Consider the following 18,154-nt stretch of genomic DNA (forward strand, 5'->3'; position numbering starts at 1 on the left):
CCAACGTGTACCTAACCATAAACATCAATGCCTTTCTTAAAATCAATACACAAGTATATATTTTTAAACCTGCATATTTAATTAATATTGCCTTTTAACTAGGGAAATGGTGTCACTTCTCTTGCAACAGATCAGGGCATATGCAGCAGTTTGGGCCGCCTGGCTCGTTGCGAACTGTGTGAAGACTCTTTCTTCCTAACAAAGACAGCCAACTTCGCCAAACGGGGGAAGATTTAACAAAAGCGCATTTGCGAAAAAAGCACAATTGTTGCACGACCGTACCTAACCATAAACATCAATGCCTTTCTTAAAATCAATACCCGGAAGTATATATTTTTAAACCTGCATACTTAGCTAAAAGAAATCCAGGTTAGCAGGCAATATTAACCAGGTGAAATTGTGTCGCTTCTCTTGCGTCCAATGCACGCAGAGTCAGGGTATATGCAACAGTTTGGGCCGCCTGGCTCGTTAGCGAACAAATTTGCCAGAATTTTACGTAATTATGACATAACATTGAAGGTTGTGCAATATAACAGGAATATTTAGACTTATGGATGCCACCCATTAGATAAAATACGGAACGGTTCCGTATTTCACTGAAAGAATAAACATTTTGTCTTCAAGATGATAGTTTCCGGATTCGACCATATTAATGACCTAAGGCTCGTATTTCTGTGTGTTATTATGTTATAATTAAGCCTATGATTTGATAGAGCAGTCTGACTGAGTTATGGTAGGCACCAGCAGGCTCGTAAGCATTCATTCAAACAGCACTTTCGTGCGTTTTGCCAGCAGCTCTTTGCAATGCTTCAAGCATTGAGTTGTTTATGACTTCAAGCCTATCAACTCCCGAGATTAGGCTGGTGTAACCGATGTGAAATGGCTAGCTAGTTAGCGGGGTGCGCGCTACTAGCATTTCAAACTGAGACTTGGAGTAGGTGTTCCCCTTGCTCTGCATGGGTAACGCTGCTTCGATGGTGGCTGTTGTCGATGTGTTCCTGGTTCGAGCCCAGGTATGGGCGAGGAGAGGGACGGAAGCTATACTGTTACACTGGCAATACTAAAGTGCCTATAAGAACATCCAATAGTCAAAGGTATATGAAATACAAATCGTATAGAGAGAAATAGTCCTATAACAACTACAATCTAAAACTTCTTACCTGGGAATATTGAAGACTCGTGTTAAAAGGAACAACCAGCTTTCATATGTTCTCATGTTCTGAGCAAGGCAGTTAAACGTTAGCTTTCTTACATGGCACATATTGCACTTTTTACTTCCTTCTCCAACACTTTGTTTTTGCATTATTTAAACCAAATTGAACATGTTTCATTATTTATTTGAGACTAAATTGATTTTATTGATGTATTATATTAAGTTAAAATAAGTGTTCATTCAGTATTGTTGTAATTGTCATTATTACAAATATATAGATATTTTTAAATCGTCCGATTAATTGGTATCGGCTTTTTTTGGTCCTCCAATAATCGTAATCGGTCGACCTCTAATCCTTACAACGGTTGAATCTATATGTTTTGACAATGAGTTTACAATCTAAGGTAACATCAAGTTATTTAGTCTCCTCAACTTGTTCAACAGCCACACCATTCATTACCAGAGTCAGCTGGGGGAATGATTTGTACCATGCTCTTTGTTTTAGAGATGTTCAGGACCAGTTTATTACTGGCCACTCATTCCAAAACAGACTGCAACTCTTTGTTAAGGGTTTAAGTGACTTCATGGTTGTTAATGAGTACATTGTTGAATGGACACACACATTGTTAAATGCTAGTGGCAGATAATTGGTAAAACTAGAAAAGAGTAGAGGGCCTAGAGAGCTGCCCTGCGGTACACCACACTTTACATGTTTGACATTAGAGAAGCTTCCATTAAAGAAAACCCTCTGAGTTCTGATAGCTCTGAATCCACGATATGGCAGAGGTTGATAAGACATAACACATACGTTTTCTCAACAACAGGTTATGCTAAATAATATCAAGGGCTGCACTGAATTATAACAATACAGCTCCCACAATGTTTTTATTATGAATTTCTTTCAACCAATCATCAGTCATCTGTGTCAGTCCAGTACATGTTGAGTGCCCTTCTCTATAAGCATGCTGAAAATCTGTTAATTTGTTTACAGAGAAATAGCATTGTATTTGGTTGAACACTATTTTTCCTAACAGTTTGCTAAGAGCTGGCAGCAAGTAAATAGGTCTGCTGTTAGAACCAGTAAAGGCCACTTTACCACTCTTGGGTAGCAGAATGACTTTGGCTTCCCTCCAGGCCTGAGGACAAAGACTTTCCTCTAGGCTCAGATTAAAGATATGACAGATAGGATGGTAGCTGACTCTATAGCCACTCCTCAGTAGCTTTCCATCTAAGTTATCAATGCCAGGAGGTTTGTCATTGTCACATTGTATAAATAATTGGAGACAGGCGCAGGAATTTGTAATAGGGAGGTTTAATACTCTACCCAAAATACACAACCTGCCATGAAAAGGCACGGGGATGAAGCCCAAAACAAACCCGTATACAAAAACACAGAGACGTAACCCAAACAAAAGAGCGAGGTTAAACTTCTAATAAATACACAGGACGAGACCCGCAATACACTACATGGGGCGAGACCCGTAATAACAAATGCACAACAATACACGGGACGAGACCCGTAATAACAAATGCACAATACACGGGGCGAGACCCGTAATAACAAATGCACAACAATACACTGGGCGAGACCCGTAATAACAAATGCACAACAATACACGGGGCGAGACCCGTAATAACAAATGCACAACAATACACGGGGCGAGACCCGTAATAACAAATGCACAATACACGGGGCAAGACCCGTAATAACAAATGCACAACAATACACGGGACGAGACCCGTAATAACAAATGCACAGCAATACACGGGGCGAGACCCGTAATAACAAATGCACAACAATACACGGGGCGAGACCCGTAATAACAAGTGCACAACAATACACGGGACGAGATCCTTAATAACAAGTGCACAATACATGCAGCACGAAAGTCGAAACCATAAAGCACAGGTACTCACAAGACCAACGGACATGGGAACAATAACCGACAAGACAATGGTGAACAGAGGGCGCATATATACAATTACTAATCAGGGGAATTGGAAACAGGTGTGCGTAATGAGACAGCTCAGTGACGCCTAGAGGCCGGTGATGTAGACCTCCGTAACTGGTGCACGGAATAAGTACTGGGGGAATCTGTGACAATCATTATTGATCAATAACAATTTTTCCACCTTTCCCACACTAACTTTACAAAATTCAAACTCACAATGCTTTTCTTTTGCCCAATCTATGCTGACTGTTCATTTGTTGGCATTTCCTGCTTAAGTTTGCCCACTTTGCCAATGAAGTAATCATTCACATAATTGGCAACATGAAATGCTTTTGTGATGAATAAGCCATTCAATGAACGATGGAGTTGAATTTGTCTTTCTGCCCATATTCATTTAAAGTACTCCAAAGTTTTTTTCAGCATTTTTTATATTGTTGATCTTGGTTTCATAATACAGTTTCTTCGTCTTTTTTATTGCGTTTAGTCACATCATTTCTCAATTTTCAGTAAGTCAGCCACTCAGATGTACAGCCAGACTTATTAGCCACTCTTTTTGCCCCATCTCTTTCAACCATAACATTTTTTTATTCTTTATCAATCCATGGAGCCTTAAGAAACTGACTGTTAGAACGGTTAACAGGTACATGTTTATCAATAATTAGAAGAAGCAATTTCATAAATTCATCAAATGCAGTGTCTGGATGCACCTCATTAATCACATCAGACCAACACCTATTTTTAACATCATCCACATAAAAGTCACAGCAAAATCTGATTTATGATCTCTTGGACACTATTTTAGGCCCGAATTTTGGAACTTTGGCTTTCCTGGATATAGCCACTATACTGGGATCACTGCATCCAATGGGTACGGATACAGCTTTAGAACAAGGTTCTACAGTATTAGTAAAAATGTGATCGATACATGTGAGTGATCTTATTCCTTTAGTGTTTGTAACCACCCGGGTAGGTTGATTCATAACCTGAACCAGATTACAGGCACTGGTTACAGTGAGAAGCTTCCTCTTGAGCGGAAAACCAGTCAATATTCAGGTCCCCAAGAAAGTAAACCTCTCTGTTTACATCACATACACTATCAAGCATTTCACACATATTATTTAGATACTGACTGTTCACACTTAGTGGCCTATAGCAACACCCCACAAGAAAAGGCTTTAGATGTGGTTGCAGGTTCACCTGGCACAACACTTCAATACCACTTGACATTACAGGGATATTGCTCGGAATATATACAGCAACACCTCCCCCCATAAGCATTCCTATCCCTTCTATAGATGTTATATACTTGTATTGCTACTGTTGTATCATCAAATGGATTTTCTAAGTGAGTTTCAGAAATGGCTAATATGTCAATGTTATCTGATGTTAGAAATAAAGTCTCATGAAATCAATAACTTGCTAAGGCTACATATATTAATATGGGCTATTTTCAGCCCTTTCCTGGGTAGCTGATCAGAGATCAACATAAAAGGGAAAAAGCAAACAAAGCAAGAGACATAATATACTTTCAGCAGTCCATCGTTCATTGAATCAGATGGTGTGCGTAAGTGTTTGTGTGTGTCCTGCGGGGTTGAAGCTATGAACCCATAGGCTTGGTTCTCTCATCCCTTCCAGACTTTTGGGAGGGAGGGTGGACAATGAGCCTGTCATAGTGGATGTAAGCAATGTCTCAACGCACTCTGGCAGCTTTCATGGCTGGGATAAGTTATTTCCTCCTCTGGCACACAGCACCAGGATATTCCTCATTGAAGGTGACTTCCTCTCACGTTCTTGACTCTTTCCAGAACTGCTACCATGTCCTTGAACCTCAGGAACTTGACCACTATCGGCCTGAGCCTGTCACCTGGGCCGGTGGTGGGCTTTCAAGTCCTGTGGCCACGCTCCACCTCAATCTTCCTGTGGACCATCTTCAGTTTCTCCGAGATAATTTCCCTCATGTTGTCGTCAGACTCCGTCTAGGTCTCAGGTGGAGATTCTGCAGTGTTGTTCCACCTTAATGGTCCCTCAAGATAATCAGATTTCTCCGTCATTGTTATCATGGATTCACATACAGAATTGATGTCCTCTCAATGACTTACAGATCACAGTCATCTTGCCATTCTCCTGTTTGAACTGTTTTTCAGGTCCTGGACCTCTCTGGTCAGGTCATCCAATTGTTTTATTAGTTGACTCCACCAGTATTTGGGCAACACTTGAAGCTATTTTCTTGTTACTTGTAGAACAAATTTTGTGTCTGTTTAAAAAGATCCTTCACCTGTGATAGAGAGACACCACTGTTCTCAACGGTACTCCCGCCGGCTTTGGTTGTTGTCATGGTAGCAATGTAGGTTACACTGTTACTCCTCGCAGTTCCAGACAGGGAACGTTGCAGGGAAGATAGAACCGTGGGGAGAGAGAAAATAGGGGGGAAAAAAAGCAAGAAAAATAGTGCGATACTGAAAGAGAAAATGAAGTAGTGCATCTTGTTGTGAACAGCAGACATTCGCTAACTAGCCTGTTCTTTACACTGACTCTGGCACACACACATACATACTCACATACACACTCCCACACAAACATACACATACAGCAGTGGCGGCAGACTCCGGCGCGATGGCGGTCCAATCTCCCCTCCCCATGAAACAATCAGCTATACAGTCACAGAGTCAGGTCGCCCTGACCTAAACAGCCTGCTCAGCTCAGCTCGCCCCCACCACACACACACAAAGGTGGCTCAGCTCAGCAGCGTGCGTAAACACAGCAAGGCCAGCACTCACAGTCAGTCACTATTACAGTCGTGTGAGTGTGACTGAGTGTGAATCTGCTCTCTAAATAGTCAGGCTTTCTGACGGAAAAACACACATCACAACACTAGGTCAATCCCACCTAATCCCACTACTCTAAACCCCCTGATCAGTCCATATGTGGCCTACACACACACACACACACACACACACACACACACACACACACACACACACACACACACACACACACACACACACACACACACACACACACACACACACACACACACACACACACAAAAACAGACACTCATCATCTCAGCACTGTTCTTTAGCCCTTTATCTGAAAGGCGAGTCAGACCACCAACTGCTAGAGGAATCCACCCTAGCCACCAATGCTAACTAGTAATGCTACTACTGCTAAGGCTAACGCTAGCCTACCTTTCACTCTTACAGCAACGACAGTCAGGGGCCAATCCTTACTTCAGATCATCTTCAAGACTGCTGCCTAAATCAGTGTTTCTCAACTAGTGTTGTGCCTGGGACTTGCAACCTATGATATCAATACAAGGACCACTTGTATTGATATCAATGGAATGTTCCATGCAAGGGCGCAATATTATTATTGCGGGGGGGGGGGGGGGGGGGGGGGGGGGCAATATTGTTATCCTCTTTTTTTTTTATCCAGTCGAATAAACACTACAAACAGCCTACCAGACCGATCGGAGGCGTCCGCATGGTCCTAAAGCACACTGTTGCCTCGTTTTGTCATGGAGCATAGTGTGGGGAAAGCACAAGATGAAAGACTATAACAGGGTTCCCCCAACTGGCGGCCATGTTTTCTGAGCAAAAATTCTAAATATATAGATACAGTGGGGCAAAAAAAGTATTTAGTCAGCCACCAATTGTGCACGTTCTCCCACTTAAAAAGATGAGAGAGGCCTGTAATTTTCATCATAGGTACATTTCAACTATGACAGACAAAATGAGAAAAAAAAATCTGAAAATCCCATTGTAGGATTTTTTATGAATTTATTGATTTTTATGAATACATTCACAGGTGTTAGTATGCATGCATGTGTCTGTGCCAATGTTTGTGTTGCTTCCCAGTACCCGCTGTCCCATAAGGTGTTTTTGATCTGTTTTTTAAATCTAATTTTACTGCTTGCGTCAGTTACTTGATGTGGAACAGAATTCCATGTAGTCATGGTTCTATGTAGTACTGTGTGCCTCCCATTGTCTGTTCTGGACTTGGGGACTGTGAAGAGACCTCTTGTGGCATGTCTTGTGGGGTATGCATGGGCGTCTGAGCTGTGTGCCAGTAGTTTAGTCAATATGTCAATCAATACCTCTCATAAATAAAAGTAGTGATGAAGTCAATCTCTCCTCCACTTTCAGCCAGGAGAGATTGACATGCATATTATTAATATTAGTTCTCTATGTACATCCAAGGGCCAGCCGTACTGCCCTGTTCTGAGCCAATTGCAATTTTCCTAAGTCCTTTTTTGTGGCACCTGACTACACGACTGAACTTTATTTTTTAATTATCCGGTATTTTACCAGGTAAGTTGACTGAGAACACATTATCATTTACAGCAACGACCTGGGGAATAGTTACAGGGGAAAGGAGGGGGATGAATGAGCCAATTGTAAACTGGGGATTATTAGGTGACCGTGATGGTTTGAGGACCAGATTGCGATTTTAGCCAGGACACCGGGGTTAACAGTAGTCAAGGTGCGACAAAACTAGGGCCTGTAGGACCTTCCTAGTTGATAGTTCTGTTAAGAAGGCAGAGCATCGCTTTATTATAGACAGACTTCTCCCCATCTTAGCTACTACTGCATCAATATGTTTTGACCATGACAGTTTACAATCTAGGGTTACACCAAGCAGTTTAGTCATCTCAACTTGCTCAATTTCCACATTATTTATTACAATATTTAGTTGAGGTTAAGGGTTTAGTGAGTGTTTTGTTCCAAATACAATGCTTTTAGTTTTAGAAATATTTAGGGCAACTTATTCCTTGCCACCTACTCTGAAACTAACGCAGCTCTTTGTTGAGTGTTGCAGTCATTTCAGTCACTGTAGTAGCTGGTGTGTATAGTGGTGAGTCATCTGCATACATAGACACTCTGGCTTTACTCAAAGTCAGTGGCATGTCGTTAGTAAAAATTGAAAGAAGCAAGGGGCCTAAACAGCTACCCTGAGGAATTCCTGATTCTAACTGGATTATAATTGAGAGGATTCCATTAAAGAACACCCTCTGTGTTCTGTTACTTGTCTAACTCTTTATCCACATTATAACAGGGGGTGTAAAGCCATAACACATACGTTTTTCCAGCAGCAGACTATGATCGATAATGTCAAAAGCTGTACTGAAGTCTAACAAGACAGCCCCCGCAATAATTGTATAATCTATTTCTCTCAGCCAATGATTAGTCAATTGTGTAAGTGCTGTGTTTGTTGAGTGTCCTTCCATATAAGCATGCTGAAATTCTGTTGATCATTTGTTTACTGTAAAATAGCATTGTATCTGGTCAAACACAATTTTTTTCCAGAAGTTTACTAAGGGTTGGTAACAGGCTGAGCGGTGTGCTATTTGAACAGTAAAGGGGGCTTTACTATTCTTGGTTAGCGGAATGACTTTAGCTTCCCTCCAGGCCTGAGGGCACACACTCTCTAGTAGGCTTAAATTGAAGATGTGGCAATATCGTCTGCTATTATCCTCAGTAATTTTCCATCCAGATTGTCAGACCCCAGTGGCTTGTCATTGAATGAAGGAGCCGAGTTGGCTTTTTTCCCTAACATTTAATTTAAGGTGCCCCAAAGCGTTTTACTATCATTCTTTATATACTTTATATTTGTTTCATAGTGTAGTTCCTTTTTCTTTAGTTTAGTCACATTATTTCATGTTTGGGCATCTTTCTGTCAATTTGCAGTCTACAAATAATTTTTTTGAATAATTTGGCTCGTGGCTGAATCCAGTTTGTTTTAATTTTATATTTAACCTTGTATTTAACTAGGCAAGTCAGTTAAGAACAAATTCTTATTTACAATGACGTCCTACCCCAGCCAAACCCTCCCCTAACCTGGACGATGCTGTGCCAATTGTGCGCCGCCCTATGGGACTCCCAATCATGGCCGGTTGTGATACAACCCGGGATCAAACCCGGGTCTGTACTGATGCCTCTAGCACTGCGATGCAGTGTCTTAAACCGCTGCACCACTTGGGAGGCCATCGCCACTTGTTGATGATCCCCGGATTATACACACACAAACACAAACACACATGCATGTACAAACAGTGACAGACACAGACACAGACACACACACACACAGACACAGACACACACACACACATGCTAGTTTCTGGGCCAGTTAATACACTGATGCAGTTTATGAGGAAAGGAAGAGACGGAAGACAAAACAGCGTAATGACCAGAGCAACACAAGTCATCATCACACCTCTAAAATCACAGAATAGAGGGGTTTTAAAAGGAGAGGAAGAGAGGAGAGCGAGGGAGAGAGGGAGATAAAAGTAGAGGTGCACTGATGGCACTTTGGGGTCTTAAGAAACCCCACACTCCTCCTTCCCTCACCCCCTGACACGGAGGTGGCACTTTCTTTCATCCCCCCTCCTCCCCATCGCCTCCCTCTCTTCCCCTTCTTTCTTTTCCCAGGGGAGAGCAGCAGCACTATTGTGTCTGTTTATGACCCCCTCCCCCCACCCCCCACTCTCTGTCACACACACTTCAGTCTTGTATTTAGGAGCCTCTACACCCCCCCCCCCCCCCCCCCCCCACGTCAAACAGCGCTCAAAAAGATGCTTTTCCACTGATCTCAACCTCACATCCCAGAGTAGAAGTGCAGCCAATCAGAAGTAGCGACTTGAATACTGATGGACCGTCATAAAACCCTCTCTACGGTAGATGTGAAAATCATAGTCAGTTAAAACATGGGTCGCACTCTTAATGGTTCGCTACCATTACATAAGAAAGTCAAATGTATGTTCTGTTGTTGGTCCTCTGTGCCACATAAACTGTAAGGAATTAGTATTGAAAAGTATTACTATGGTAAACCCATTTAAATATCCCCCCAGGAGCATTCTAAAATACCAACTAAGAGGCTGCTAGAAAAAGAGACATGAAGAGGAAAACTATGTGGCTTATTCCTTGCTTGTTCCTTGACCGCAGCCTCTGATCCCAGTGTTTTGGCTAGATGGCTAGTAGTGTGCCCACAGAGATTTCCAAAAAAACGAGGCGCAACATCGCGATACTTCCAGGAAGGCGTCGTGAAGCAAACTCGACAGACCAGACCGGGGTTTGGGGTTCGGCAAGTCAATTGGGAGAAGTGAAAAATGTGTTGTTCATTTTCTCAAATTCTAAAAGGCAAAAAAAAACTAGATTCAAAGCCAATGTGTTAAGTAGCTGAAGTGGTCATTTCTACAACTTCGTAAAAGTGACAAACTGACACGTTTTCATTCTTCTCAAAAACAACTTTATATCAAAGGAGCGAGCGCCTTTCATTTTGACGGCCTGCACATGCTCGTCGCGACACGACCGTTAGAGCCGATGAAGTGTTTCTGCCAGCTGATAACGCCTACAAGCGTGATCGGGGATTTCTATTGGAGAAGCAGTTACTCCATAGCTTCATACTGTACTGCCTTTGCTACGACAGGTTCTGTTTTATACTAGAGCTGCTTTCTTGGTCAGGGCCCGTATCCAGATAGTGTCTTAGAATAGTGCTGATCTAGAATCAGTTTAGCCTTTTTAGATCATTATGAATCGAATCAAATCAATTGTTATTTGTCACATGCACCAAATACAACAGGTGTCGACTTTGACGTGAAATGCTTCCTTTACAAGCCCTTAACCAACAATGCAGTTCAAGAAATATATTTTTTTTAAACGACTAAATAAACTACAGTAAAAATTGTAATGAAAAGTAACACAATAAAATGACTATAACGAGGCTATATACAGGGAGTACTGGTTAGTCGAGGTCATTTGTACATGTAGGTAAGGGCAAAGTGACTATGCAGATAATAAGATAATAGTTGATTAGCAGCGAGTAGCAGCAGTGTAAAAACAAGAGGGGGGAGTCAATGTAAACAATCCGATGGCTGTTTGATGAATTGTCCAGCAGTCTTATAGTTTCGGGGTAGAAGCTGTTAAGGAGCCTTTTGGACCTAGACCTGGTGCTCCGGTATGCTTGCCGTGCGATAGCAGAGAGAACAGTCTATGACTGAATAAGATTATATGGACAGATCCTAGATCAGCCCTCCTACTGTAAGTTGCTTAGTGGATATGGACCCAGGTGTCCCTTGGAAAAGAGTTATCCAATGCCCTCAATGGGACATCCTGGTTTAAATAAAGGCTAAGAATGCAGCATATAGATGAGAGTAGACCGGGCCAGGGTGGGATCTCTGTCCTGTGAGTGTTCTCACATAACAACCACAGAGACCAGGCACTTTCATTGACCCTCTAAAGAGCAGAGGGGAGGAGGAAAAGAGCATTAGAGGCTTTTAGCCCTGAGGTGTGTGTGTGTGTGGGGGGGGGGGGGGGGGGGGGGGGGGTTGGTTCTTTTATCCTTGTGGGGACCTAAAATCCCCAAAAGTCTCCCCAAGGATAGTAAAACAAGGGGAAAAAATAGGGGTAAGAATTAGGGTTAGGGTTAGGGTAAGAATTATGGTTAGGGTAAGAATTAGGGTTAGGGTAAGAATTATGGTTAGGGTAAGAATTAGGATTAGGGTAAGAATTAGGATTAGGGTAAGAATTAGGGTTAGGGTAAGAATTATGGTTAGGGTAAGAATTAGGATTAGGGTAAGAATTAGGATTAGGGTAAGAATTAGGGTTAGGGTAAGAATTAGGATTAGGGTAAGAATTATGGTTAGGGTAAGAATTAGGATTAGGGTAAGAATTAGGATTAGGGTAAGAATTAGGGTTAGGGTAAGAATTAGGGTTAGGGTAAGAATTATGGTTAGGGTAAGAATTATGGTTAGGGTAAGAATTATGGTTAGGGTAAGGGGTTAGGTTTAGGGTTAGAATTAAGGTTAGGGTAAGAATTAGGGTTAGGGTGAGGGGTTAGTGGTTAGGTTTAGGGTTAGGAGTTAGGTTTAGGGTTAGGTTTAAGGATAGAGGTTAGGATTTTTAAGGGAAATACATTTTAGGTCACCACAAGAATAGAAGAACATGTGTGTGTGTGTGTGTGTGTGCGTGTGTGTGTGCGTGTGTGTTTATTTAGACACCCAGTAAACCAGCGCTATCTGACTGGTGGTGTGGGAGGGAGAATTTCAGAAGAGCAAACACAAACATTATCCATCTACAGGGGGAGAGCAGGGCCTACATTACACACATACACACACACACAAAGACCTCCCACAAGGTTCATCTCAAGACAAGAGGTCAAAGGGTGAGTCCAGATAACAATGTTTGGGCAGGGCTTTGATGGGACCCCAAAACCCCTCCACACACACACACACACACACACACACACACACACGAGTATGCATGCACGTACGCACACACCACACATGCACGTGCACGTACGCTCTGCTGTCCTGTCGGCTCAGTGGATACAAAGGGCCTCTTCCAGGGGTCATGGGTAGAAGGTCAAGGGTCAGAAAGATAGCCAGTGGTTGTTCTCTCAGGACTGGCCCACATACCACCAACCCATTCTCTTCAGGCCTCTAACCTCTAACCCCTGCACGCTCACTGACACACACACACACACACACACAAAGTCCTAACCTCTCACTACAGGACCACATTACCGGCACAGCCAGATGCATTCAGAGCTGCTCCCTCTGTGTGTTTCTTTGTGTGTGTGTGTGTGTGTGTGTGTGTGTGTGCGTGCGTGCGTGTGTTTCTTTGTGTGTTTGTGTGTGCACGTGCGCGTGTGTGTTTTTTTTGTTGTTGAGCGAGAGAGGTGTCAGCAGTGTGAATGGTGAATGTGGCAGCAGGCAGTTCTTTGAAACGGAGCTGAATGCTCTGAAGCCAACCCCTCAGTGCGATGGGAATGGGAGTCCAGTTTAGCAGATGCTACAACTTTACTGATCAATGACTGTAAATAAACACTGTCTTTCACCATCTCCTCAATAGCTACATGGATCAATGTGCCTATCCAGGGACACAAGCTGCCCGGGGTGGGTATGGATATGGAATAGAGAATATAAGACAAGGAATCCCGGGAAAAGCTCTGAGGCAACTCTCTCTCTCTGAGCTACCTGTTTGTATCTTGAAAGAAATCAAACCGTAATGATACTTACTATGTAATTACCAGGTCACGGAATCTTTGCTACAGCTCATTAGTCCTAGAATGGTACATTGCTTCCTTGCTATCTCCCTCTCTCAGACTCAAACTTTCTCTGGTCTTTCTTCCCCCTTTCTCTTTCTCTCCAACTGTCTTCTTGCTCTCTTTTCACTGCCTCTTCTCTCCCCGTCCTCTCTCTTCCCTTTCGTACCATCTTGTCCCCTCCCTCCATTTTCCTACTCTCTCTCTCTCCGTCCCATCCCCCAATGAGGGTTTGTAATCTCTAGTGTAAATAGGACTCGTTGCGCCCCAGTGACACTCATACAAAGGGCCTGAAAAATACATAATGACTGCTAGACTATTACAATTCTACCACTATCTCACAAAAGCTCTGTCTCATCCTGCGCTCGTAAAATGACTGGTGACTCGAGGAACCCTGGAGGAACCCTGGAGTGGAGGCGTGGCTTTAGTAGGGGCGCAGTTTTAAGATCGGTTTTGTTTCCACCACCAGTGAGCGTAAATGTCATTCCCATTCATGTGTTCTGTTGTATTGTTATCACATGTTAAGATTGAACACTGACAGTCTTGTAGCTTCAGTGAGGCTAACAGAGGTGTATGAGTACCTCAGGAGCCCATTCAAATCCCAATGTTGGAATAGTTACCACTTTAGGACTTTGTTTTTGGATAGTCTGGACTTTCTATCTGTAGATGCTCTGCCGATGGTCATAATATCAACAAACTATCTGTTTATAAGCAACTGTTTGCTATGGTTAGGGTTAAGTTTAGAATAAGGGTATAGGTTAGGGTAAGGGTTAAATTTAGGGTTAGAGCTAGGGTTAGTAGATAGTTGAACTGTTACTGATAGTCTGTAGAGCATCTACAGATGGACTATCCACATAAGGTGTTACCTCACCTTATTTACTATATGTCATCAGACATGTTAATATTATGAATATTTTCTTAGAATATGTGAAAATGTATTTGACTTCTTTTTTATTTCACCATTATTTAACCTTGTAGGCCAGTTGAGAACAAGTTCTCATTTACAACTGCGACCTGGCAGAGATAAAGCAAAGCAGTGCAACACAAACAACAACACAGAGTTACACATGGGATAAACAAACGTACAGTCAATAATACAATACAAAAACAAATATGGGGATGAGGTAGGTAGTTGGTTGGATGGGCTATTTACAGATGGGCTGTGTACAGCTGCAGCGATCGGTAAGCTGCTCTGACAGCTGACGCTTAAAGTTAGTGAGGGAGATATAAGTCTCTGACTTCAGTGATTTTTTTCAATTCGTTCCAGTCATTGGCAGCAGAGAACAGGAAGGAAAGGCGGCCAAAGTAAGTGTTGGCTTTGGGAATGACCAGTGAAATATACCTGCTGGAGCACGTGCTACGGGTGGGTGCTGCTATGGTGACCAGTGAGCTGAGATAGGGCGGAGCTTTACCTAGCAAAGACTTATAGATGACCTGGAGCCAGTGGGTTTGGCGACGAATATGTAGAGAGGACCAGCCAACGAGAGCATACAGGTCACAGTGGTGGGTAGTAGATGGGGCTTTGGTGACAAAACGGATGGCACTGTGATAGACTACATCCAGTTTGCTGAGTAGAGTGTTGGAGACTTTGTGTCGGAGGCTAAAATGAAGGGCCTGCCGAGTGGCGCAGCAGTCTAAAGGCACTGCATCGGAGTGCTAGAGGCGTTACTACAGACCCGGGTTAATTCCCTGGCTGTGTCACAACTGGCCGTGGCCGGGAGTCTCATAGAATGACACACAATTGGCCCAGCGTAGTCCGGGTTGCAGAGGTTCTTTACTTGGCTCATCGCACTCTAGTGCCTGCGTGCTGACCCCGGTCGCCAGTTGAACAGTGGTTCCGGGTTAAGCTGACGGGTGTTATTTAAGGAGCGCGGTTAGGTTAGGCGGGTCATGTTTCGGAGGATGCATGACTCCACCTTCGCTTCTCCCGAGCCTGTTGAGGAGTTTCAGTGATGAGACAAGATAAAAAGTTGGGGAATAATAATAATATGTAAAATGCTATCAATATTCCAAGGACATTTTTTATTTGCTGTGTACAAACTTAACACGAACCGTAATGACATTTACACTAACGGTGTCCAAAAAGGACAATCTGAAAGCCATGCCTCCAATAAGCCACGAGTCCAATCTGAAAGGCTCTACAATATGTTATTAAAAAGGTTCAAAATGTAACCCTTCCCATCACAAAAAGGTTCCGGTTTTAACCTTTCCACACGGGTCCCCGAAGACCCTTTTCAGAGGCGTTAATCAAGGAACTTTCTTGAACTAGAAAGGTTCCGCTGGTGTGGCGACCCAAAAGGTTATTCCAGACACCTTTCCTTCTAATAGTGTAGGCTGTCTGCGACACAGCCCATGGTAAAGTGAGTTTAAAAAAACAAACAAATAGACAAAACCATCAAACACAACCCAGTCTTTACCGGGATCCGAGAGGGTAGCCGTAACCCACCAGAAAAGTGTGTCCACTCCAGACTGACCATTTTGGAATGACCGAAAAACACCAACAACAAACACTAGAACAAACACCGATGATGTGCTGATCTAAGCACAGAAACATTTACTTGGTAAATCTCTCGAGGATTCAAAGCGTCCTACTTTCTTTGGCACCTAATATTCTCACGTAACTGGATGGTTCGCTTCCTAGCATGATGAAAACATACCTAATCTCCCTGTTACTGTACTGATTATATTACTGGCAGCAACAACTCTGTCCATAGAACAATGATGGAGATACAAGACTCTGGCTATGAGAACAGTCTAGGAGATAAACAAGGACCTTGTGTACTGGCAGCCACAAACGGGAGTCAGAGAACACCCGCATTCGTAACGCGAATCGACGTGTTCAACATCAACACTAATAATAGATCAAGTCAACTTACCTGTGAATTAAATTTATAGGCTGGTCAAAAAATGTTACAATAGCGACTTGTTGCGATAGCATTAAATTATTAGGTCCATTTCTCCGCCAGTAGCCGTACGCGCGGCGGTCACCTGGTCAGTACGGCGGTCGTCTGGTCAGTAAACCAAGTACCAGGCGAGAGAAATCTGGTCAGCGAGATAAACTCCGAGGGAAACTGGGAGACGCTTCTCATCCCCTGATCCCCTGAATGAAATGTCCATCCCCCTTTCACACGGACAGTGGTATCTTCCAAGACAGGAGCCATTCGTAATCTGGACTAAACCACTTTGAATCAAGTAAGATTTTTTGAAGGCAAGATTTCAGTCTAATAAATGCACAGAACGATTCACGGAAATAGTCTATAACGAACTCAACGCATGCACCATATACTTATTTACAATATATAGGCTACATTTACGCCTATGTTATATGTTATGTTAAAGTGTGCTTGTTGACTAACATATTTTTGTAGATATTCAATAAGAAGCTAATTATGGGCTACATTCTGGAAAATTATGAGGTAGGCTAACCTATGCAATAGCCTAGCCCATGTTACTGTCATAGTCAGAGGCGAAGGGGTAGATGCAAACCATATGGGTACCATAATAATGTTTCGTTTACCTCTCACTCACCTGTTGTTAGTAGTAGGTGGTAATTTCTCTGTGTGATGCGCTCCCTCCATCTGCTGGATGTCAGTCGGAACTACAGCACCAACTCATACATGTCGGCCCACATAGGCTTTAACAGCACGATCTGCAATCGAATATAACTATTTCTATTCAATAAAGGCCAATAAAATAAAACAGCAAAATGAAATGTTTTGAATCTCGATCAAACCGTTTTTGCGTTGTTTTTTCCCACCATTTTAATTTTAAACAGAATTGATGGTCCAAAGCAGGCATTTCTATCTCAATATCAAATCATTTCTGGGTAACAATTAAGTACCTTACTGGGATTGTTTTGAAAGGGGAAAAAATAGCTTTTTGGCAAAATGCAATTTCTCAAGCAATAATTTTGCTAGGACTGTCATGGAGTGGTCTGAAATAGGGGCCTAATGGGAGGGATGTGTAACCTGAAAACTAGCTGTTATAGGCAGAGAGGAAGGCAAACTCTCTTTGTTATTGGTCTATTAACATATTAAAAACAAAAAAACTACTTTTTTAGTGAGAACTAGACATTGGAAAATTCATGAGCAACACAATGCCTACTCCACCCATGCTCTACCAAGGTTTTCTAAGCACACAGCTTTGACCTACTAGAGTAGCTATGTTGGTCTATTGTACTTCAAACAATGTGTTTGCAGGTTGCTTAGGACTCGAACCTTCTCAAACAGCCTAACCATCTTTCATCAATATGTTTTAATGAATCCGATTTGTTATGTGAATAAAGAATTGTTAAAGTGTAAAAAAAATCTGCCTTTTGAAATTCCCCTCTGTGCCTTCTCTGAAGATTTTAACACAATTAACCCCACAGTGTCTCCATGTTTCCACCATCATTGTGAAGCTATAGTTATGTTGTTGCTTTGACAAAGTCATAGTTGGAGATTATTATATACTTCATGTGATTAGGGATTCATTTGAAGGAAAAACAACAACCTGTCCCTCATTTTATGGTCAACACTGTGAACTAAACTCTCATTTTCATACGGTGAAACTGCTCCTGTCCCCCCAACTAATAGCCAAATCAAAAGTGTAAAAGTAGGTGAGCTGGTTCTACTCTTTTTGGCAATTTTCTGGTGTTTTGTGGTGTAAAACTGAGTGGGTCGAGCATAACACATCAACCCTCTTACCCATAGACAGGCAGACTATATAAACATGTTTTGAATCTTGTGTAACACATGTAAGTATGAAACTTACTCCTCAGCCTGAAGTGTCCCCATTTGTGCCAGCACATGGCTAGCTTTTCACATGGCACTGACTGCTAAGATGCTCCAGGAGAGCAGTCATACGTGATAACAAGGCAGAGGTCCAGAGTTTGCGCCGGGTATGGGTCAAATTTGGAGGAAGTGGTACTCGCTAAGCAAGCAGCGTGATGTCCTTCAGAGTGGTGCCAGGTGACTCGGATCGACAGTTGCGTTCAGCTCAATGCTGGGGTCGCTGTTGAGTAAATTTG

At 42.6% G+C, this 18,154-nt stretch overlaps 1 protein-coding gene across 4 annotated transcripts in view; it reads right to left on the reverse strand.

Moving 5' to 3' along the window:
- Nucleotides 1-16,234, reverse strand: part of greb1 (growth regulating estrogen receptor binding 1) — a 65,875-nt gene extending 49,641 nt beyond the window's left edge. For all 4 annotated transcript variants that reach the window (XM_036962794.1, XM_036962796.1, XM_036962795.1 and 1 more), the window contains exon 1: nt 16,023-16,234. In XM_036962794.1, coding sequence (XP_036818689.1) covers nt 16,023-16,084 — 62 coding nt within the window. In that variant the 5' untranslated portion in view covers nt 16,085-16,234. The remainder of the gene's footprint in view (nt 1-16,022) is intronic.
- Nucleotides 16,235-18,154: the final 1,920 nt, after the last annotated feature.

Source organism: Oncorhynchus mykiss, chromosome 25, assembly GCF_013265735.2.
Source record: "Oncorhynchus mykiss isolate Arlee chromosome 25, USDA_OmykA_1.1, whole genome shotgun sequence".
NCBI lineage: Eukaryota > Metazoa > Chordata > Actinopteri > Salmoniformes > Salmonidae > Oncorhynchus > Oncorhynchus mykiss.